General features: G+C 48.9%; 2 protein-coding genes across 2 annotated transcripts in view; one reads left to right on the top strand and one right to left on the bottom strand.

Moving 5' to 3' along the window:
* The window catches only part of LOC144604979 (serine/threonine-protein kinase 33-like), a 73519-nt gene extending 70426 nt beyond the window's left edge, over positions 1-3093 (top strand). The window contains exon 12 of the mRNA XM_078419946.1: positions 464-3093. Within this exon, the coding sequence (XP_078276072.1) occupies positions 464-634 (171 nt within the window). The 3' untranslated portion in view covers positions 635-3093. The remainder of the gene's footprint in view (positions 1-463) is intronic.
* A 2225-nt stretch (positions 3094-5318) lies between these two features.
* Positions 5319-24079, bottom strand: part of arhgef39 (Rho guanine nucleotide exchange factor (GEF) 39) — a 41684-nt gene continuing 22923 nt past the window's right edge. The window contains exons 8-12 of the mRNA XM_078420079.1: positions 22615-22844; positions 16115-16203; positions 9040-9172; positions 7433-7530; positions 5319-5376 (exon numbers count right to left, since the gene is read on the bottom strand). Of these exons, the coding sequence (XP_078276205.1) occupies positions 5319-5376; positions 7433-7530; positions 9040-9172; positions 16115-16203; positions 22615-22844 (608 nt within the window). The remainder of the gene's footprint in view (positions 5377-7432; positions 7531-9039; positions 9173-16114; positions 16204-22614; positions 22845-24079) is intronic.

The raw sequence follows: 24079 nt of genomic DNA, 5'->3' as shown, positions 1-24079 counted from the left end.
AGAATAAGGGGTAGGCCATTTAGAACAGAGATGAGGAAAAACTTTTTCAGTCAGAGAGATGTAAATCTGTGGAATTCTCTGCCTCAGAGGGCAGTGGAGGCCAATTCTCTGAATACATTCAAGAGAGAGCTGGATAGAGCACTTAAGGATAGCGGAGTCAGGGGGTATGGGGAGAAAGCAGGAACGGGGTACTGATTGAGAATGATCAGCCATGATCACATTGAATGGTGGTGCTGGCTCGAAGGGCCGAATGGTCTCCTCCTGCACCTATTGTCTATTGTCAGCACCCGAGGTTAGGATTGAACCCAGGTCTTTGGCGCTGCGAGGCAGTGACTCTACCAGCTGCGATACCGTTAAGTTTCGTGCTGGTGTTTTAGAAAAAAAAGACGGAAGATATTTAAGAACTTGAGCGGTGAACTTTCACAGAGACGTTCTGTGCGTGAGTATGTTTTTATATCTCCAGCCAACAGGTCCAAGGCAGAAGCGCTATTCTCTCGACAGCTCGTCCCTACACGCCCCGTCCGGTTCGAAACTGCCCACGCTGCTGAGCAGGAAAGGACGGAGAAAGTCTGAATCCGCAGCAAACTCGAGAACAGTGAACAAAGTACACAGCCAGCAAGCCCTGCTGAAATGATAACCCCCATCGCCGAGGGAACACGTCAAGAGTTCAAGCCGGCGTTAACTCCAAGCAACCTTTTCAGCATCCGCTCAATAGGCAACACTCATACTCTTTGTTAATTTATTTATCAGCAGTGTTGTTCCACTGGTCAGCTTTCATCTCTTAAATGTTACCAATTTTTCCCTAACAAACCGGCTCCCATTCCTTCATGAGACGTTCCATCTTGTAATCACTCTCTCGTGTCAGTTTTTTTTTTGGTCAACTAATTACCCTGGCCGTCATTAGATCCAAATTGATAGAAAGATACACAGGAGCAATGGAAGCAGGGCCTTCAGCCCAGCGAGTCCACACTGATCATTGATCACCCGTTCACAATAGTTCTTTGATATCCCACTTCCTCATCCGCTCCCTGCACACTAGGAGCAATTTATGAAGGCCAATTAACCTAATAACCTGCAACTCAATTCAAGAAAATCAGGTTCCCTATTTACCTGGGTATTTCCCCTTTTTCAATGGGGTTATTATTTTTAGATTGGTTGAGACGCAGCATGGAAACAGGCCCTTCGGCCCGTCGATTCCACGCCGACCATTGATCGCCCGTTCACACTAGTTCCGTGTTATCCCACTTTCTCATCCGTTAGGGGCAATTTAGAGGCCAATTAACCTACAAACCCACACGTCCTTGGGATGGGGGTGGAAACCGGGGGATCCGGAAGAAACCCACAGTCACAAGGAGAACGTGCAAACTCCAGACAGCGCCCGAGGTCAGGATCGAACCCGGGTCTCTGGCGCCATGAGGCAGTGGCTCTACCCGCTGCGCCACTGTGGAGCACCCGGAGGAAACCCACGCCGTCAGCGGGAGGACAAGCAAATCTTCCCGCTGTGTAAAAAACGGTCGAGATTTTTACCCACAAATGAAAAGAAATCAGCGGTGGTGGAAATCTGAAATTTTAAAAGGAAGTTTAAATCATTGAGTCATAAAGCACAGAAACAGGGTCTTCAGCCCAAACAAGGTGCCATGTCTAAGCTCGTCTCCCTTGTCTGCTCTACCCCTCCAAACCTTTCCTTTCCACGAACTTGTCCAAATGTGTTTTAAATTCGGTTACAGTCCCTGCCTCAACCATTCTCTGTGTGAAATAGTTGGTTCCTATGAAACATTTCCCCGCTTACCTTAAACTTATGTCCTTCTTGATTCCCCTATTCTGAGCATTCGCCCTATCTATTCTCCTCATGATCTTACAATCACCCCTCAGCATCCTGCGCTCCAAGGTCCTAGTCTGCCTCCCCCCTCCCTCCCCAAAGCTCAGCCTGGAGTCCTGGCAACATCACTGTAAATCTTCTCCCCTTCCAACATAATGACATCCTTCCCATAAAGCCCACGGTTAGTGCTGCTGGGGTCGGTCACAGTCATACAGCACAGAAACAGGCCCTTCAGCCCATCTGGGCCATGCTGGCCAAGATGCCCGATCTAAGCTGGTCCTATTCGCCCACCTTTGGCCCAAATTGATCTGCACCTATCACATCCACGTCACCCAGAGAGTTGTGAATCTGTGTAATTCTCTGCCGCAGAAGGCAGTGGAGGCCAATTCACTAGATGCCTTCAAAAGAGAGTTAGATAGAGCTCTTCGGGCTAGTGGAATCAAGGGATACGGGGAGAAGGCAGGAACGGGGCACTGATTGTGGATGATCAGCCATGATCACATTAAATGGCGGTGCTGGCACGAAGGGCTAAATGGCCTCCTCCTGCACCTATTGTCTATGTGTGTCCTAAAGTCTTTTAAATATTGTTATTATACTTGTTTCGACTACCTTCTCTGGCAGTTCATTCCATATACCCACCACTCTGGGTGGAAAAACTGCTATCCTTTTCTCGCTCACCTTAAACCCTCTCACCTATGATTCTTGATTCCCCAACTCTGGGTCGAAGACTGCGTGCTTCTCCCCTCAACTTCCTCCTCTGCCATCTCATTCCATCTACCCACCGTCCACCCACTGTGGGGTCTTAAATATTGAACACACACACACCAAGTAACCAAGCTTCCGGGCGTGCGGGTTTTTGTTCAGTCTTTTGGAGGGAGTGGGGGTGGGGGGGTGGGGGTGAAAATCTTCTCAGCTTCTGCATCATAGGTTGTCTATGGCATCTCAGCGTGGTGTGGCACTGTGCCAGAGTGCCTGCTTCTCTCTTGATCTCACCAGCTGCCAGCTTATCCCACCTCCTGAAAAACAGTGCAATGCTCCCAAAGTGCAAAAGAAACACAGCATGGGGCCCCTGTTTGGAACAAAGAATAGTTACTCCTCCTTAACAACTTGGCTTCCAATTTTGCAAAGCGACGGTTCAAGACGGGAACGTTTCATTCACTGTTAAACTGCACTGACGTCCAAAATTCTTATCACGCTTAAGTATTTGTCATCCTGAAAGTATGCTTCAGTTGGAATGAATAAAAATGTGAATTTATCTGCAATTGTCGCAATTAAACAGATGAAAAACTGGTTATCGTTTGGTTTTTTGGTTTTAAGAACAGGCTAATTGCTATTCCAAAAAGAAAACAGAATGCATAAGTTAGATCGCAGAAACCAAGAACTTCAGTTGCTGGTTAATACACCAAAGGGCACAAAGTGCTGGAGTAACTCAGCGGGACAGGCCACATCGCTGGAGAACAAGGACTGGGCGATGTGGCGGAAACCGGAGCACCCGGAGGAAACCCACGCGGTCGCAGGGAGAACGTTGCAAACTCCACACACAGACAGCACCCGAGGTCAGGATCGAACCCGGGTCTCTGGCGCTGTGAGGCAGCGGCTCTACCCGCTGCGCCACCGTGCCGCCACCTAGTGTTACAATCACCCTGAGTTTGCGATATTGCGCGCCTAACAACCATTCAGTAGGGCCGCTTCTGATTACAGACGGTTGGAAAGATTTTCAATGAGATACATTTATGAGCGACATTTAATAACAATAAAAATAGCTTGACACAAAACACACGTGCAACTTCATTCCCCTACAGTTTGTAACAGGGGCAGAAGCGCTCACCATTCACAGTTGGGTACAAACTGTGGCATCATTGAAGAAGCTTTGCAAACCTTACTGCAAAACAATCGGTGCAATTTAAAGCAGTCCCTGATTGGTATTTTATTGGCAATTTAAAGCTGTCCCTGATTGGTATTTTTTTATGCAACGTGCATTTAAAAATTGATTCCACCACCATGCCTAAAAATAAAAGCGAGTTGGGTGAATATGGTTGAAAGGAGATGCTGATGGGATTATAAATATCATGACTGAACAGTGGGTAGTTTAACAGAGGTTATGTTGTTGTTTGAAGAGATGGGGACGGGGGGAATTGTCAAACATTTCAAAGAGAGAACAATGGACAGTGGGCCAATATCTAGCAAATATTTTCTCCCTGTGTTTTCTGCGAACAAAAATCAAGTTACCTTCATACTTTTTTAAACAATTAATAATATCCTTGGAATAAAATTTAAGGGTGATATATTTTATTTTGTTTGGATACAGCATGGAAAGAAATAGGCCCTTCGGCCCACCGAGTCCATGCCGACCATCGATCACCTGTTCACACTAGTTCTATGTTATTCCACTTTCTCATCCACTCCCTGCACACTACGGGGCAATTTACAGAGGGCCGATTCACCTACAAACCCGCACGTCTTTGGGACGTGGGAGGAAACCGGAGCACCCGGGTGACATCCACGCGGTCACTAGGGAGAACTTGTAAACTCAACACAGACAGCACCCGAGGTCAGGATTGAACTCTGCCGCTCTGAGACAGCTACTCTACCACCGCGCAGGTTGTATTACGAATGGTATTCACAATGAAAGATTAGCCCATTGGCAGCTAAGGCGGGACATTCCCAGCCTAACGATGACAAAATACCTGGAAACAAAAATCTCTTATTCATTACTCTACAGTACAAATTGGCAGCTCTTTTAGTAATGACCAAGTAAGGAACATTAAACAATTATCACCAATGTAATCGGAGTTGAACTATAATTGTGGACACAGCATTAAACCGTTAATTAAACGGTTATTGGACATCAGGGTGTGCTTACTAAAGTAAGAATGGATTTGGCATTACCAATGGCACAGGTTTAATCAAAATCACCTTGGCTTGACTTTGACCAGGGCCTGGACTGATCATTTACATGGATGGAAGGGGATGGGAGGGGGGGAAGGGAATGGGGGAAGGGGAAAGGAGTCTGGAAAGTGGGACAAATGGGACCCAGGGAAGAGAGTGGGGGGAAAAATAAGGGCAGGGATACTAAGAGCATCTTTTTCTCAACCTCCGTGAAATTCAAGCAAAAAACAAAGAGGGGGTTATAGGGGACTGAACTTCTTGTGGTTCAAAGCTAAATCTGCTGGGATTCATCATGGAAGAGGTTGCGAATGTGAAAGCTCGTGTTAATGCCAAGTGCACGGTTGTCTGTCCTCCCCCCCCCCCAGCAGAGGGTAGGCGGTTGAACCACAGGCACGTTATATTACACAGCAGGAGTCAGACAATGTCCCGTTCCAATCCGTAGACTTCAAGTGGGCGTTTTGTACCATGACGCTGCACCTGCCTCACGGTGCGTTGGAGCAGGTACAGGGTTGGAGTCCAGGTGCATTACATGCCTTCTTCGCCCGTGGTACGTTGATGCTTGCGCTCTTTACACAGAGTGGAGTTTGGACCTCCGAGAGGCTTGGAAACGTCACAGGATGACACAACTGTTGCCCGCCTGGGCCGCACTGGGGCTGGGGTCATCGGGCCTGGATGGGGCAACACAATTGTCAGTGTCGGAGGGAATTGTAGTTTGCCCTGTACCCTAAATCTGGCTTTCAGCTGGACCCATGCTGCTCCCCCTTAGCTTCGTTTAGTTGTAGATATACTGCGCAGAAACAGGCCCTTCGGCCCACCGAGTTCATGCCGACCGGCGATCGCCCGTACACACTGATTGATTAGTAGGACTGGATGTTACAATCCCTAAGGTTTGCACTACAATCGACTGGTGTTGTTCTTGGGGATGACCACTAGGTGCTACCATTCAGACACATCTTCAGTTGTGTACCTCAACGTCACTGGGTGTTTCGGCCTTTTATCACAAGACACCCTCAGTCGAGGGCGAGTTCTATCCGACATTCCATGCAGACTATTTACAGAAGCCAATTAACCGATAAATCCACGTATCTTTGGAGTGTGGGAGGAAACCAGAGCACCCGGAGACAACCCACGTGGTCATGGGGAGAGGGTGCCCCATAGAGTCATTGAGTCCTACAGCACGGAAACAGGCCCTTCGGCACATCTCATCCAAGCTGACCAAGATGCCCCATTTACACTAGTGCCCATTTGCCCACGTTTGGCCCATATCCCTCCAAACATTTCCTACCCATATACCCGTCCAGTATCTTTTAAATGTTGTTATTGGGCCTGCCTCAACTACCTCCTCTGGCAGGTTCTGAGGAGATGATTAGGCTGGTGGATAAACACATTACACATGACCGGGGCAAAGGTACTGCACTCCAAAGATCTGAGGACCGGCCTGTTCTATCATTCTTAAATAACAAGTCCGATTCAGACGCGCAGACTGCAGAGCCACCTTGTGGCCACCTCGTGGGATCATCAGCAAAGTACAGAATAGAGTTCAACTATTTAAGTTTTCGTTTTAAACACACAAGGAGCTGGAGTAACTCAGCAGCTAAGGCAGCATCTCTGGAGAACATGGATAGGCGACGTTTCAGATTGGGACTCTTCTTCAGACTGATTGCTGTAGGGTGGAGAAAGCTGGACAAGAGAGGTGGGGACGGGACAAAACCTGGCAGGTGATAGGTGGATACAGGCGAGGAAGGCCCGCCGCCGGCTGTGGGAGTCAAGATCGTCCCGTCAACGGAAGGTTCGAGGGCCCCCGACCGCTGGAGGACAAAGAAGGGGGAGATTGAACTTTTTTTCCGCCTTCCACCACAGTGAGGAATATGGAGGAGTCACTGTGGTGGATGTTCATGTTAAAATGTATTTTGTGTGTCCTGTTGCTTTTTACTGTTAGGACTGTGTGGCAAACGAAGTTCCTCGTATGTTGCAAAACACACTTGGCTAATAAAGTGTGATTGTGATTGTGATGGGCATTTAATTGGCAGATGGGTGGAGGGAGTGACAAAGGCTGAAGGTGAAAAGGAGGCAAAAGGGTGTGAGATAAGGAGAGGAGGAATGAAATGTAAAGCCAGAGGGAGGGATGCAGGTGGACGGAGATGGGTGCAAAGTGGGGGGGGGGGGGGGGGGGGAGGCACGATTGAGATAGAAACTGGTGCACATCCAGGTGGGGCACAGGGAAGAGACCGGGCGGGAAGAGACCGGGCGGGATTGTTGGTTAGCTAACTAAAGTTGGAGAAGTGATAGGTGGATACAGGTGCGGGAAGTCAATGGGCAGGTGGGCGGACGGAGGACAGAGATGAGAAGGAGAAAGTAGAGGAGAGAAAGAAAGGAGACAACGAGACAAAAGGATGTCAAATAAGGAGAGGAATGAAATGCGGAGGCAAAGGTAGGGATATAATTGGAGGTGGATGGATGGGTGGGGGAGGGGGAAGGGAGGGGGGGTAGGGAGGGGTAGAAATGGGTACACACTGTGGTGCACAGGGAAGCGTGTGGGGGGGGAGATAAATAGAGTGGGGGGAGGGGGTGGGTCATCAACTAAAATTGGGAGATGATTTCATACGGCCTTAGAACCGAAGAAAGATGACTTAAGATCAAGGGAGCAGCCGGAATACTGGATCAATAGAACAGTCTTGAGTAGGGATCAGTGCTCCAGCGATGTGCAGGAATGGTGGAGATTACCTGAGGGTGGGATGAGGCATCAGCTTAATTTGCTTTGGTTCCGTGCAATCGTTCTGAGTGTGACCGCTCGTGCTTGGCTCCTGTTGTGGCTGGTGGCTCTGTCAGGAACAGGAAAGGAGAGAATTGTGAGCTAACCCAGTAACAACACAACATCTACCGTGTTCAATCATTCGCACTTTGGTCGGACCGCATTTGGAGCACCGCGTGCAGTTCTGGTCGCCCCGTTACCGAAAGGATGTAAACATAGAAACATAGGAAATAGGTGCATGAGGAGGCCATTTGGCCCTTCGAGCCAGCACCGCCATTCATTGCGATCATGGCTAACCATCCACAATCAGTAACCCGTGCCTGCCTTCTCCCCAGATCCCTCGATTCCACTAGCCCCATGAGCTCTAACTAACTCTCTTTTAAATTCATCCAGTGAATTGGCCTCTACTGCCTTCTGTGGCAGAGAATTCCACAAATTCACAACTCTCTGGGTGAAAAAAGTTTCTTCTCACCTCAGTTTTAAACGGCCTCTCCTTTATTCTTAGACTGTGGCCCCTGGTCCTGGACTCCCCCAACATTGGGAACATTCTTCCATGCAAAAGGCTCTCCAAAAGGCTTTGGAGAGCGTGCAGCCGAGGTTTACCAGAATGATGCTTGGATTAGAGCATATCAGCTACAAGGAGAGGTCTTACACCAGGACAATGATTGCTCTCTTTGGAGCGTCGGAAGTTGAGGGGAGACCTGATAGAAGCAATTAAAATGATGAGGGGAAAATACCGGGTAGACAGTTGGAACCTTTGTTCCATGTGGTCGCAGGGAGTAAGTGCTTGGCATTCAATGACATTGCCTTCACCGATTCCTCAACATCAACATCCTGGAGTAGTGTAGACAGAACCTTTTCCTGGGGTAGACAGTCAGAATCTTTTCTTGCCTGGATAGTCAGCAACTTTCTCCTCAGGGCACAGCTATACGGTGAGAGGGGCAAAGATTAAAGGAGATGCGTGGGGCAAGTTATTTTTCCCCTCAGAGGGTGGTGGGTGCCTGGAACGAGCTGCCAGAGGGGTGGAGGAGGCAGATACGATAGCGGTGCTGAAGAGGCTTTCAGTGGAAGTGCAGGGAATGGAGGGATATGGATCATGTACAGGCAGATGAAATCAGTTTCACTTTAGTTTATCACTTTTGACACAACCATTCGGAGACGAAATTTACACTGTGGATTTAGGTGCCTTTACTGCTTTGACCCTAGATTTAAAATTCAAGATCCATTGTCTAACTGAATTACATTGTACATATTAAATCAATTGTTGTCACGCGTTGTTAATGGCCATTTCAGAGTGGTTCTACACTTACAGTGGTAAATCCATTTTGGTTGAGCATGGACTTTAATTAGTAGAACAATTCTGCCAACAAGTCTGGAGTCCGTCTTCAAAAGGCTTATGGATATGCAGGGCATGGAGGGATATGGATCACGAGATTATTTTAAATTGGCGTTATGGTCGGAAGGGGTATTGTGGGCCGAAGGGCCTGTTCCTGTGCTGTTCTCTGTAACGGCTTGTACAGACATCCCTGGGATGGGGGGGCGTTCAGAGCCTGTTTCCTCTCCAGAAGTAAATCCTTACCAAGTATCTCTTGGTGCCAGCTTTAGGGATGGGTGAGTCGGTGGTCGTCTGTGTTGAGCTTTGTGCTGGCCGCAGCGGTCTCCTTGCCAGGTTGTCCCTCCTCTGGGTAACAGTGGCCCGCGATTGCAACCGTCTGTGGCATTACAAAGTGAAAACAAAACTTTATTCCGTCCCAAGTTGCATTGCTTCTGCACAATCATCCTCTACGATCATCCTCAACACTGGCTGAGGGCAGTGGTAGAGTTGCTGCCTCACAGCGCCAGAGACCCGGGTTCCATCCTGACTACGGGTAGTGTCTGCACGCCCTCCCTGGTTTTCTCCCACATTCCAAAGACGTGCAGGTTTGTAGGTTAATTAGCTTCTGTACATTGTAAATTGTCCCTAGTGTGTGTAGGATGGTGTCAATGTATGGGTATCGCTGGACTGCACCCATTCGATGGGCCGAAGGGCCTGTTTCCGCCTTGTATCTCTAAACTAAACGAAACGTGCCCCACAAGGATGCATTCTCAGCCGCTTACTGTACTACTGTGCAGCCAAATACCAATCCAATTCAATTTACAAATTGTTTGAAACAAAGAACAGCAGATGCTGGTTTATAGCAAAGATGGGCACAAGGTTTCGGTAACTCAGCGGGTCAGGCAGCATCTCTGAAGAAAAAGGCTGGATGATGTTTTGTCTGGGTACGCTTCTTCACACTGAAGAAGGGTCTCGACCTGAAACGTCTCCTGCCGATTTCCTCCAGAGACGCTGCCTGACCCGCTGAGTTACTCCAGGACCTTGCGCCTATCAATTTACAAGTTTGTAAATGACACCACCGAAGTGGGCCGGATAATGGTGAGAAGAAGATTGAGAATCTCGTAGCCTGATGAAAAGGCCACAAGCCTTTTCTCAGGGCCAGCAAGTCAAAGGAGATTGTGATTTACTTTAGGAAGCGAAGCAGTACACACAGCAGGTTTACAATGGTGGCGCCGAAGTAGAGATGGTCGAAAGCTTCGTGTCTTTAGGAATAAACTAGACCAAGTGGACCCGTTGGTGCAGCACCCTCTCCCCCTCCCCTCCCTCCACCCCACACCCCTCCCCTCCCTCCTCCTCCCCTCCACTCCATCCCCCTCAACCCCCCTTATCCTCCCTCCTCCCCCCTCCCTCCAACCCCCTCCTTCCCTCCCTCCCTAGGAGATAGATTTAAACTTTCGGTCACACCGATTTCAACGAAACTTCTTCCATTAGCACCAAAGGGACGACGGTGAGTAAGGTGGGTCTAAAATTGTCGCGCTATCGTGTACCGTTTTGGCTGTAGTCCAGGAACAAACAAACAAACAAACAAACGAGAGTTTTAGAATATAGACATCACCAGCAATGTTTCCTGGACATTGAAGCTATGGCCAAAATCACACCGACGTCTCTACTTCCGTTGAAGGCTTAGGAAGTTTGGCACGTCCCCAACAACTCTCACCGGCTTCTACAATGTTCCACAGAAAGCATTTTGTCGGGATGCATCACAGCAAGGTTTGGGAACAGCTCCAAGACGGCAAGAAACTTCAGAGGCTTGTGGACGCAGCCCAGACCATCACATAAATCAACCTCCCTTCCATTGACTCCATCGGCACTTCACGCTGCCTCGGCAAGGTCACCAGCATAATCGATGATCAGTCTCACCCCAGTCACTCCCTCCTCTCCCATCAAGCGTATAAAAACGTACAGGAGTTTGAAAGCGCACATCTCCAGATTCAGGGACAGTGGCTTCCCAGCCGTTATCAGGCAACTGAACCATCCTCTCACCAATCAGAGTGTGGTCCTGACCTCTCATCTGCCTCATTGGAGACCTTTGAACACACTTTATATTTCACTAAATATTGTACCCTTTATCCTGTACACTGTGGATGCCTCGATTGTAATCATGTATAGTCTTTTCTTTAACTGGATAGCATGCAAAGCTTTTCACTGTATCTCGGTACAGGTGACAATAACAAACTAAAGTCAACTGGAGGGATATGGGTTATGTACAGGTAGATAAGTGATAGTCTTGGCATCATGTACGGCACAGGCGTTGTGGGCCGAAGGGTGTGTTCCTGAGCTGTACTGTACTATGTAAAAGCACCCTGTGTAAATACTCTCATAGAGAACACCAAAACAAGGTCACAGGTAGCTGAGAAGAGGGGGGGAGTCTGTCTGATTTTCCCTCATCACCAGTCCACATGCACAGTTCACAGTGAATTCTCTTTGGAGCTGGAGTCATTACTGGAGAGAGATGTGGAGCCCACTTCTGAAGAGTGGCGAGATGAAAGACTGGCCTTCAGACGAGAGACAAACCAGGGGGCCCGCAGTCTTTATTCACAGTTACAAGCAACTACTGTGGCCCCACAGGGAGACGTAGAGGGGCAGAGGTTAGAGGTGAGGGGGAGTTTCATGATGTGTGGGGCAAGTTTTATTTTTAAACACAGAGGGTGGTGGGTGCCTGGAACGCACTGCCAGGGGTGGTGGGGGAGGCAGGTACCAGAGTGGCATTTAAGGGAAGGAATGGCGGGACTGTCATATGTTGAAAGACTGGAGCGACTAGGCTTGTATACACTGGAATTTAGAAGGATGAGAGGAGATCTTATCGAAATATATAAGATTATTAAGGGGTTGGACACGTTAGAGGCAGGAAACATGTTCCCAATGTTGGGGGAGTCCAGAACCAGGGGGCCACAGTTTAAGAATAAGGGGTCGGCCATTTAGAACTGAGATGAGGAAAAACTTTTTCAGTCAGAGAGTTGTGAATCTGTGGAATTCTCTGCCTCAGAAGGCAGTGGAGGCCAATTCTCTGAATGCATTCAAGAGAGAGCTAGAAAGAGCTCTTAAGGATAGCGGAGTCTGGGGGTATGGGGAGAAGGCAGGAACGGGGTACTGATTGAGAATGATCAGCCATGATCACATTGAATGGCGGTGCTGGCTCGAAGGGCCGAATGGCCTACTCCTGTGTCTATTGTCTATATGGATCAAATGCAGGCAGAAATTTGTTGAATCATCTTTTAGCTACCTGTGACCTTATTTTGGCGGTGTCTCTGAGATTACTTACACAGTGTGCTTTTATAATTTCCTCTCAATTACTATATCCTCTGGGAAATATCTTCCTGATAGAAGTATATAAAATGATGAGAGGCACACATAGGGTAGATAGTCAGAACCTATTTTCCTGCAGGGTGGAAATGGATAGACGAGAGGAAATAGGTTCAAGGTGGGAGGGAAAACATTTGAAGGAGACTAGACCAAGTGGACCCGTTGGGCCCAAACCTCTCCAGCATTGGTGCAGCACCCTCTCCTCCCCCACTCCTCCCTTCCTCCCTCCACTCCCCCCTCCCTCCCCCTCCTCCACTCCATCCCCCTCAAGCCCCCTCCTCCCCCTTCCCCTTGCTTCCCCTCCACCCCCTCCTCCCCCACTCCATCCCCCTCAACCTCCCTTATCCCTCCCCCTCCCTCCCCCTCCCTAGGAGATAGATTTAAACTTTAAAATGTGAATAACTTTAAAAATATAACACCAATTTCAATGAAACCTCTTCCATTAGCACCAAAGGGACGACGGTGAGTAAGGTGGGCCTAAAATTGTTGTGCTATCGTGTACCGTTTTGGCTGTAGATCAGGAACAAACAAACAAACAAACGAGAGTTTTAGTATATAGATGTGCAGGGCAAGTTTCTTTTCACACACCTAAAGTGTGGTGGGTGTCTGGAACACGGAACCCTTCTTCAGACTCAAACAGAGCGGTGGAGAGAGGGAAGAGGGAGGTGGGAGGAAAATGCCAGAACCAATCAGGGCCAGCAACAGGTGTTCGAGGAAGGGTGGAGTCCATAATGGTCCATTGTTGGCTGGGGGAAGCAGTGATGACGACAGGGATACACGTATGCGAACAGTGGAACTGGTAGGATGACTAGGATGGGGGAGGGGGGGCCACAGAGAGAGGTGGAAGACAGGGGTTACTTGAAATGAGAGAAATCAACGTTCGCACCGCTGAGGTTTAAGGTGCCCAAGCAAAATATGAGGTGGTGTTCCTCCAATTTCGTAGCTCAGTAGGTGAGTGGGCACACGTTAACTCCCCCTACCATGTCCAGGTACATGCGAGATAGAATCTGGGGGGGGATTGATGAGATTGTGGGGAGAATCTGTGGAATTCTCTGCCACAGAAGGTAGTTGAGGCCAGTTCATTGGCTATATTTAAGAGGGAGTTAGATGTGGCCCTTGTGGCTAAAGGGATCAGGGGGTATGGAGAGAAGGCAGGTACGGGATACTGAGTTGGATGATCAGCCATGATCACATTGAATGGCGGTGCAGGCTCGAAGGGCCTACTCCTGCACCTATTTTCTATGTTTCTATGTTTCTAGAATAAAATGGGATGGGAGTAAATGGGCAGTTGAGGGCTAGCATGATCACAGTGGGGCGAAGGGCCTGTTTCCAGGCTGCGTCCGTGAGCCTACGAAAGACGAGAGGGTGGGAGTAATTTCGGGGGGGGGGGGGGGGGAGATGCGAAGGGTCAGAGGAGAGATGTGGAAGTCACGTCTGACTGGCGGAGTTTAATCGGTTTGAATCCCGTTGTCTCCACAATTTCTGGCTTACCTTCAACGGTTTGTTAAATTTAGGTTTATTATTGCCATGTGTAACGAGGGACAGTGAAGAGCTTTGTTTTGCATGCTATCCACACAGGTCAGATAACACTACTCTTAAATCTAATCAAGTCAAACTCAAGGAGAATAGGAAGAGTCAATGGGAATGTACAGAGTGCATAATATAGTTCTCAGCGCTGTAGAGCATCAGTCGGGGAGACACAGTCCAATGTCCGCAATGGGGTAGAGGTGAATCGGACAGAACCCTAGCTGGTGTGTAGGAAAATAACTGCAGATGCTGGTTCAAATCGAAGGTAGACACAAAATGCTGGAGTAACTCAGCGGGTCAGGCAGCATCTCAGGAGAGAAGGAATGGATGACGTTTCGGGTGACCCGAAACGTCACCCATTCCTTCTCCCCTGAGATGCTGCCTGACCCGCTGAGTTACTCCAGCAATTTGTGTCTACCTAGCTTATGGAAGGACCGTTCAGAAGCCTGATAACAGAGGGGAAGAAGCTGTTCCTAAGTCAGGTGGTGCGCGCTTTCAAGCTTCTGTACCTTTTGCCGAGAGGGAGTGGGGAGAAGGAATGGCCGGGGTGGGACAAGTCTTTGATCATGTTGGCTGCTTTCCTGAGGCAGCGTGACGTGTAGATGGAGTCGATGGTGGGGAGTCTGGTCCGTGGGATGGATGGGGACACATCCACTACTCTCTGCAATTTCTTGCGGTCTTGGGCATAAACTGTTCCTAACTTTGCCCGGACTCGAGGACCTGAGCTTCAGGGAGAGGTTGGGCAGACTCGCCCTTTATTCCTTGGAGTGCAGGAGGCTGAGGCCTGATCTTACAGAGGTGTATGAAATAATGCATAGTATAGGTGGAGCGACCCAGGGTAGGAGAATCAAGAACCAGGGGGCACGGGTGTTAGCTGAGGGGGGAAAAGATTTAATGGGAACCCGAGGGGCAAACTTTCAGCTCAGTGGTGGGTGTATGGACCGAGCTGCCCGAGGAGAAAGTTGAGGCAGACACAATCGCAACATTTAAAAGGCATTTGGACAGGTATGTGGATAGGATGGGTACAATAGCAGCATTTAAAAGACACTTGGGTTCCTATTAAATCTTTTTACCCCTCAGCATGCACCCATGTCGACTTGTACTCGCTGGAATTTAGAAGATTGAGGGGGGATCTTATAGAAACTTACAAAATTCTTAAGGGGTTGGACAGGCTAGATGCAGGAAGATTGTTCCCGATGTTGGGGAAGTCCAGAACAAGGGGTCACAGTTTAAGGATAAGGGGGAAGTCTTTTAGGACCGAGATGAGAACGTTTTTTTTCACACAGAGAGTGGTGAATCTGTGGAATTCTCTGCCACAGAAGGTAGTTGAGGCCAGTTCATTGGCTATATTTAAGAGGGAGTTAGATGTGGCCCTTGTGGCTAAAGGGATCAGGGGGTATGGAGAGAAGGCAGGTACGGGATACTGAGTTGGATGATCAGCCATGATCATATTGAATGGCGGTGCAGGCTCGAAGGGCCGAATGGCCTACTCCTGCACCTATTTTCTATGTTTCTATGTCCCCTGGTTCTTGGTTCCCCTGCCCTGGGTAACAGGCTCTGTGCATTCCCCCTGAAAGCTTTCGAAGGATACGGGCCAAAGGCAGGCAAATGGGACTAGCGTAGAAGGGGCATCTCGGTCGGCATGGAGGAGTTGGGCCGAAGGGCCTGTTTCCTTGCCGAGAACGACATTGATGACAAAACTTACGCGACATACCTCAAACAATGTGTGCACGACGGAATAAAACGAAGAGGTTTAAAACTCCAGAGACCGCAAGCATTCATGTCGGTGAAGCGAGAAGGCATTAAATTAAAACACCAACTGTTCTGGGCTTTTAAGCAAAACTTTCAAGGACTTGACAACTATGGCTAACAGATGCTTTTGACAATACCATGTATATAAAAAAAACAACTTTTAACAAGGAGCTCTCAGTGGCGGTTGGCGCTGAGCTTCCCATGGTGTGCATTTTATAGCAGGCTTCTTTCAGGGGCAAGGGAAGTGTGGGCTGGTGGTGTTTTTCTACTTAGGGTTCAAACTGTGGCCCTGCCGGCAATGTTACAGCGGGGGATGACCTTGGTAATGACCGGTGTATAGCCACTGCCAAGTCTGGCCCATCGCCGGCTGATTAAACTTTCAACGGTATCCCTTGTGCGGGGAAAGGGCAAAACGACAACTTTTCCTCCCCATCGTCAGGGCGTCTCTGTATAATAAACTAATTAGCAGACCGCGCGGTTTGTGGAGGCCCTAATGAGCTCCATCGGCTGCGCTCTGTAATAATAGCCCACGTCGGCTCCCTTTTGGGATTCAATTAAGGGAGAGACTGTCATACGCAGGCTCTGGCTGATCAATGAATCCATTCCGACCTTTTTGCCAGCAGCCCCCCCCCCCCACCAAGGTCAGTGGCTCCAGGAAGGACAGCAAGCTCGGCAGGGAGAGAGAGAGACGCCTTACCCCATGGCAGCAGAGACACACCGGTACCAGTTGTTGATGTCCTCCTGGTCATTCGACATCACCAGCAGCTTCTCCTCTGGGAAGGTCAGCTGGAAGGCAGAATGGGTTTTGTTTAAAAAGCGAGATGCCTCACTAGAACTTTAGTTTCGGTGCCGGGGATAGGAGCGGCAAGGGATAGGAGCAGAATCAGGCCATTCGGCCCGTCGAGTCCACTCCGCCATTCAATAGCGGCCGATCTATTGCTCCCTCCTAACCCCATTCTCCCGCCTTCACCCCCGTAACCTCTGACGCCCGCGCCAATCAAGTATCTGTCTATCTCTGCCCGAAAAATATCCACCGACTTTGCCTCCACAGCCCTATGTGGCAAAGAATTCCACAGATTCACCACCCTCTGGAGAAGCAGAGGTGGTGAATCTGTCGGGCAGCACCTCTGGAGAAAGGTTCGATGGTCTCTTCATTATCACGGGTGCCGAGGTACGGCGAAATACGTGTAGGAAGGAACAGCAGACTGAAGAAGGGCTCTGACCTCCGCTTATCAGTCTGTAATGTACCCTGGAGGAAAAGATAGAACAGCCGGCCACAAAATGCTGGAGTAACTCAGCGGATCAGGCAGCATCTCTTGGGAACATTGATGGGTGACGTCTCAGGTCGGGACACAGTCTGAAGAAGGTTCTCGACCCAAAATGTCGCGTATTCCTTTCCTCCCGAGACGCTGCCTGACCCGCCGAGTTACTCCGACGCTTTGTCTTTTTTTGTAAACCAGCATCTGCAGTTCCTTGTAGCCGGCGGTTTGGAGACCGCAGCGTGGAAACAGGCCCATCGGCCCACTGTGTCCGTGCTGACCCTTGATCGCCCGTTCACACCAGCTCAATGTGATCCCACCAACTCCCTGTATACTAGAGGTAAACTACAAACTAACCTACAAGCTCGCACATTTCAGGGGTGTGGGAGGAAACCGGAGCAACCGGAGGAAACCCACGTGGTCACGGGGAGAACACGATAAACTCCACACACAGACAGCACCCGAGGTCAGGATCAAACCTTGGTCTCTGGTGCTGTGAATCAGCGGCTCTAATCACTGAGCCACCACTGAGCCACCACTGCTGATTAACAGCCTTTTGAACTTATAACACAGGAAAGCCACCAAAATGATGTAGTTCAATAATGTGCATGTTTTTTGAAAATTGTTCTACCTTTAGATCGCGCATCATGAAATATTCGAGAGCATTCAAGAATGCATTGGCACGTTATCATTCAATAGCCACCTTTGACAAGGTGAGCTCGAGCTCAAAGATTAGAAACTTCAAATAAAATCAGCCAAGCACGCAAAGACAACAATATTTCTTTGTTAACAAAAACAAAAATGGAGCACCAAAAATGGAGGGGTGATCTTATAGAGAGGTACACATGCACAGTCTTTTACCCAGAGAAGCAGAATCAAGAACCAGAGGACATGGGTTTAAGGTGAGGGGAGGACAATTTAATAGGAACCTGAGGGGCAACTTTTTTTTTCACACAAAGGGTGTTAGATGTATGGACCGAGCTGCCATAGGAGAAAGTTGGGGAAGGTGCTGGAATAATGGTTAAGAAACATTTAGACAGGTACATGAAAAGGGTAGATTTCGAGGGATCTGGGCCAAACGCAGGCAGGTGGGGCTAGTGCAGATGTGGCTTGTTAGTTGGCGTGGGCAAGTTGGGCCTGTTTCCACAATGTACGACTCTATGAAAAGCAGCTTTATGAGGAGGGTGTGAATGAGCAAATGTTTACGTTTAGAGTGGCGCGGTGGGTAGAGCCGCTGCCTCACGTTGCCAGAGACCCGGGTTCGATCCTGACCTCGGGTGCTGTCTGTTTGTAGAGTTTGCACGTTCTCCCTGGGACTGTGTGGGTTTCCTCCGGGTGCTCCGGTTTCCTCCCGCATTCCAAAGACGTGCGGGTTTGTAGGTTAATCGTCCTCAGTAAATTGGCCCCTAGTGTGTCGGGAGTGGATGCGAAAGTGGGATAACATAGCACTAGTGTGAACAGGCGATCGATGGTCGGCGTGGACTCGGTGGGCCGAAGGGCCTGTTTCCATGCTGTATCTCAACCAATCAGTTTAACACATCATATGCAAATGCCTGGATCTTATCTATTTTCTTCAATGAAATATGTTTGAATATGGTCAACCAAGAAAATGTAGACACATGGAACTGCAAATGCTAGTTTACAAAAAAATGCCAAAGTGTTGGAGTAACTCAGCGGATCAGGCAGCATCTCTGGAGAACATGGATGGATGGCGTTTGGGGTCGAGACCCTTCAACAGACTGATGAAAAGGTCTCAACTTAAAATGTCACCTCTGCATGCTATCCAGAGATGCTGCCTGACCCGCTGAGTTACTCCAGCATTCTATGGCCAGCTGTTATATCTATTCTTCCAGGGTGCACTGCAGGCTAATAAATTAAATTTGGACTTGCAATTAAAATTGGACTTAAATTCTTGTAAAGGAACTGGCCACTAGATTATAAACCGGCAACTGTGGTAGAAACAAGGAACCGCAGATGCTGGTTTACAAAAATAAAAAGACACAAAGTGCTGGAGTAACTCAGCGGGACAGGCAGCATCTGTGGGGACCGATCTTCAGACTGCACATATATTTTGCTGCAAAATGTATCCCCATCACAGGATTCAAAATAATACCCAGATTAAGATCAATCTTTAATAAAGATTTCAAATGCAGTGTCATCAATTGTATTATCTAATTATCAAGTTCAGTGAACAGGCCAAGCAAAACTGTTGATAACGTTAGCTCAAAGCCTCGTGGGAATACTTAAGATCTGTGCATAAGCAGGCTCGGCGGCTGTGGAAATGCTGTAATTAAGGATTTGTCACGGAAACTTGACTCTCTGGGGCAGGAATTACATTGTAACTCCAGAACAGCAGTGCGCCAACATTTGTACTGGGCATAATTCAGGTTGATTATTTATACATCAAAAGCAATTCACGGGGAGCTGTGCTATAAAGGCTGAGTGCTCAGAGACGGCCACGTTCTCTTCCAAACCTGCGTGCAAAAGTGAACGATAGATTCATGAATCGCCTCGTTTTACATATAAATTGGGGCACAGATTTGTGCCTCTGAATTTAGTGCTGTCAACGTTAATTTCTCTTTAATTCTTCAAGAGAGCGCCTCGTGGCACTAACTGCAATTGTGCCGTGCTTACAGGTAGCGCCCAGATTGATAAGCTGACTGGGAGAGAGGGAGGGAGGGAGGGAGAGAGAGAGGGAGGGAGAGAGAGAGACGGATAAGTGGAGGGTCAGAGGGGAGAGGTGGAGGGCCAGAGGTGGAGGGTCAGAGGAATGGCAGTAGGGTTGGATGCAGGGAGGGAGAGAGGGGGTGAGGAGAGAGGGAGAGGGGGAGGTGAGGAGAGAGGGATGGAGGGGGAGGGATGGGGGGGGGGGGGAGAGGGAGGGGGAGAGGGATGGAGGGAGAGAGATGGAGGGAGAGGGATGGAGGGAGAGGGATGGAGGGAGAGGGATGGAGGGAGAGGGATGGAGGGAGAGGGATGGAGGGAGAGGGGGAGAGGGAGAGGGGGAGAGGGAGAGGGGAGAGGGAGAGAGGGAAAATTAGGCATTGATATTATTGCACTATTAGCCTCTAATAAATTTGCTTCCCTTGATAACGGCTTGATGAAATGGCAGTGGAGTTGTTAGGGAAAGCAACATACTTAAATGAAGTGCTTGACAGAATTGGCAGCGACAGACATAAACACACATTAGCTCAAAACATTTAAATATTGCAGTAAGTGGAAAAACTAATATTCAAAGCTTGAGAGACACGAGAGAATGCAGGTGCAGGCTTACAAAAGATAAAGACACACAGTGCTGGAGTAACTCAGTGGGTCAGGCAGCATCTCTGGAGGCCATGGATAGGTGACGTTTCAGGTCGAGGCCCTTCTTCAGTCTAATTTCTTCTCCCCCCCCCTACAATTAGCCTGAAGGAAGGACCAGACCAGAGATGCTGCCTGACCCGCTGAGGTACTCCAGCACTCTGTGAAACGTCACCTATCCATGTTCTCCAGAGATGTTGCCTGGCCTGCTAAGTTACTCCAGCACTCTGTGAAACGTCACCTATCCATGTTCTCCAGAGATGCTGCCTGACCCGCTGAGTTACTCCAGCACTCTGGGTCCAGACATTATAAGTTATTCAATGCTTATTCCCGTTAGCAAACCATAAACTTTTAATTCAATAAAATTATCCATTTCATTAGTATCTCATGGTGATTTTTTGATTTTATCTGTTAAAATTACCCAGTAATTACTTCACTAATGAAATGAATCAAACTGAAATTGCCTTTGATATATATATATATATGCAAAATTATTACATCTAATTAATACCCAGGTCTCAGTGACTTCATTTTATGTGCATTTAACATATTTTGTTATAGATAAAATCACAGATAAGGTTTAAAGAATAGAGGTTTGGCATGTCCCCAACAACTCTCACCAACTTCTACAGATGCACTGTAGAAAGCACTTCATTGGGATGTATTACAGCATGGTTTGGGAACAGCTCCATGCAAGACCGCAAGAAAATGCAGAGAATTGTGGACGCAGCCCAGACCATCACACAAACCAACCTCCCTTCCATTGACTCCATCTGGACTTCACGTTGCCTCGGCAAGGCCAGCAGCATAATCAAGGACCAGTCTCACCCTGGACACTCCCTCTCCCCTCCCCCCCCCCACCCTCTCCCACCAGGTCAGAGGTACAGAAGTGTGAAAACGCATTCCTCGAGATACAGGGGCAGTCTCTTCCGAGCTTCTATCAGGCAACTGAACCATTCTATCACCAACTAGGAAGCATGCCTGACCTACCATCTACCTCATGGGAGACCCTCGGACTATCTTTAACCTGTTCAGTGCCACCCTCGAGTGTAATCGGGTTGGAGTGGGTATACAAGTGGGAAAAAAAATCGTGACAGTGAACAGGTTAATGGGGCTTGACTGGAATTTATCATGCACTAAACATTATCCCCTTTATCCTGCATCCGTACACCTCGGACGGCTTGATTGTGATCGTGCATAGCCTTTTCGCTGACTGGGTAGCACGCAAAAAGAGCGTTCCACTGTACCGCGGTGCACCTGACAATAATAAACGAAACCAAACGAATGTTTTTTGAAAGACAATTCTAAAGCTGGAAGAGAGGAGAGGCAGGAGAAAGCCTGGCAAGTAATAGGCTGAAGGTAGGCACAAAGTGCTGGAGTGTCTCAGCAGGTCAGGCAGCATCTTGGGAGAAAGTGGAAGTGACGCTTCGGGTTGGGACTCTTCTTCAGACTGATTGTAAGGTGGGAGGGTTAGGGGAGGGGAGGGGAGGGGAGGGGGGGGGGGGGTTAGGGGATGCAAGAAAGGAGCAAGTAATAGGTCGATACAGGTGAGGGGGGGTTATTTGTTCGGCAGATGTTTGGACAAAGGCCAGAGATGAAAAGACAGAACGTGTGGGGCAAAAGGAGATGTGCATTGTGAAGCCAGAGGATGCAATCACGGTGGAAGGGGAGGGGAGAAATAGTCACAGGAGCAGAATTAGGCCATTCGGCCCATCAAGTCTACTCCGCCATTCAGTCACGGCTGATCCATCTCACCCTCCTAACCCCATTCTGCTGCCTTCTCCCCGTAAACTTTGACGCCCTTACTAATCAAGACCCTGTCAATCTCCCCTTTAAATATACCCAAAGATGGTCTCCACCGCTCTGTGGCAGTGAATCCCACAGATTCACCACCCTCTGGCTATGGAAATCCACCTTCTTTCTAAAGGTACGTCCTTTTATTCTGAAATAGGTTAGAGTCCTTTTGTATGGGCGAGGTAAATGTTAAAGGAAATAAACTCACCTGACTTTTGGTTTTTAGTTTAGAGATCCAGCTCAGAAACAGGCCCTTCGGCCCACTCGAGTCCGTGCCGACCAGCGATCCCTGCACACCATCACTATCCCACACACCAGGGGCAATTTACAATCTATACTGAAGCCAAGGTATTTATTTCACAAAATGCTGGAGTAACTCAGCAGGTCAGGCAGCATCTCAGGAGAGAAGGAATGGGTGACGTTTCGGGTCAGTCTGAAGAAGGGTCTCGAACCGAAACGTTCCTTCTCTCCCCAGATGCTGCCTGACCCGCTGAGTTACTCCAGCATTTTGTGAAATAAATACCTTCGATTTGTACCAGCATCTGCAGTTATTTTCTTATACTATACTGAAGCCAACCGACCGACAAAGCTGTAGCCTTTGGAGTGTGGGAGGAAACCAGAGCACCCGGAGAAAACCCACCCGATCACGGGGAGAATGTACAGAGTCCGTGCAGACAGCACCCGGAGGTCAGGATCAAACCTGGGCCTCTGTTGCGGTGAGGCGGCAACTCTACCGCCGTGCCACCGTGCATCGCCAACGGCTGATAACCATTTCACCTTCCCTTCCCGTCCCCACCTGATCTTTCAGTCAGGATCGAACTTGACTCTCTTGGAGGAGACTCACGCTGATCAGGCCTCCTTGACTCTTGGTGTGCCCGAAGACTTTCTCCACCCTGCCCTCGGCCAGAGGGTAGGCCTTCTGCCAGATGAACTTGTCGGAGTGCACAGGGTGGAGCGGGTGGCAGGGCTTCGTCATCAGGAGGACATCGGAGAAGAGGAAGAACATTTTGTGCTTGAGTTCCTCGCCCTTGGACGGCACGGTGGTCAGCCACCCTTCGCGGATGTACTTCCTTCCTGTGCGGAGCAAAGATGAAAGTAGCGGATCAGGGAAAACCTTGTGTTAACTTTGGAAACTACAAAAGGAGCTTGTGAAGCCTGACTGGAGAGTGAATGAAACCCAGCAAGGCCAGATCCTTCTCATTAAAAAAAAAAATACCCAAAGACTTAAATCAAAGGAAAAAATTCTCCCACTGACATTGTCGATCCCACCAATTTACTCGCCCTTATTTTTAAGTGCGGTTAACAATTATCAGTCTAATGGCTGCTCACAATTTCTCCGTGAAAGGACAAAACCACGCACTTTGATGAGGGCACTTGGGTTAGAAAGCAAGGGTGTGTTATCAGTGTGGGTAACTGGGCCAAAGAGCTACGGTGTGGATTAACCCCGTTCACTCCCGTTAGCCAACAAGCAAAGCATGAAATAAAAGGCACGTCCCTATTTTCAAAACTCCGGGCTTTTTATTTTAAAGAGATACAATCTGGAAACAGGCCCTTCGGCCCACCGAGACCACGCCGACCATCAATCGCCCGTTCACACTAGCCCTGTGTTATCCCACTTTCTCATCCACTCCCTGCACACTGGGGGCCATTTTACAGAGGGCCGGTCCACCTACAAACCCGCACGTCTTTGGGGGTGTGGGAGGAAACCGGAGCACCCGGAGGAAACCCGCGCGGTCACGGGAAGGACGTGCAAACTCCACGCCGAGGTCAGGATCAAACCAGGGTCTCTGGCGCTGTGAGGCAGCAGCTCTACCCGCTGCACCACCAGGTGTCTTTTCTTTACTGTGTGGCGCTCCTGAGGCAATAGTCCATATTCATTTGCTCAATTTGTAAAGCCGATTAAAAAAGGGATGACTGTCTGAACAATGGAGCTTGCAGACATTTTAAACTGACCCAAAATAGGTCGGGTCAGGAAAGTCTGCTCCTTTCTACCTCTGCCCATTTCTGAATCAATGTCATAGGTCATAGAGGCAGAATTAGACCACTCGGCCCGTCGAGTCTACTTACCGTTCAATCATGGCTGATCCCATCTTTCCCTCTCAACCCCATTCTCCTGCCCATAACCTTTGACGCCCTTGCTAATCAAGAATCTGTCAATCTTTAAAACTACCAGTGACTCGGCCTCCACAGCCTTCCGCGGCAATGAATTTCACAGATTCGCCACCCTCTGACTTACGAAATTCCTCCTCATCTCTCAAGGTACGCCCTTTAATTCCGAGGCAGTTCCCATCTCCCACTAGTGGAGAAGC

This window comes from Rhinoraja longicauda, chromosome 23 (assembly GCF_053455715.1).
Source record: "Rhinoraja longicauda isolate Sanriku21f chromosome 23, sRhiLon1.1, whole genome shotgun sequence".
NCBI lineage: Eukaryota > Metazoa > Chordata > Chondrichthyes > Rajiformes > Arhynchobatidae > Rhinoraja > Rhinoraja longicauda.
This window is presented reverse-complemented; position numbering and strand designations above follow the sequence as displayed.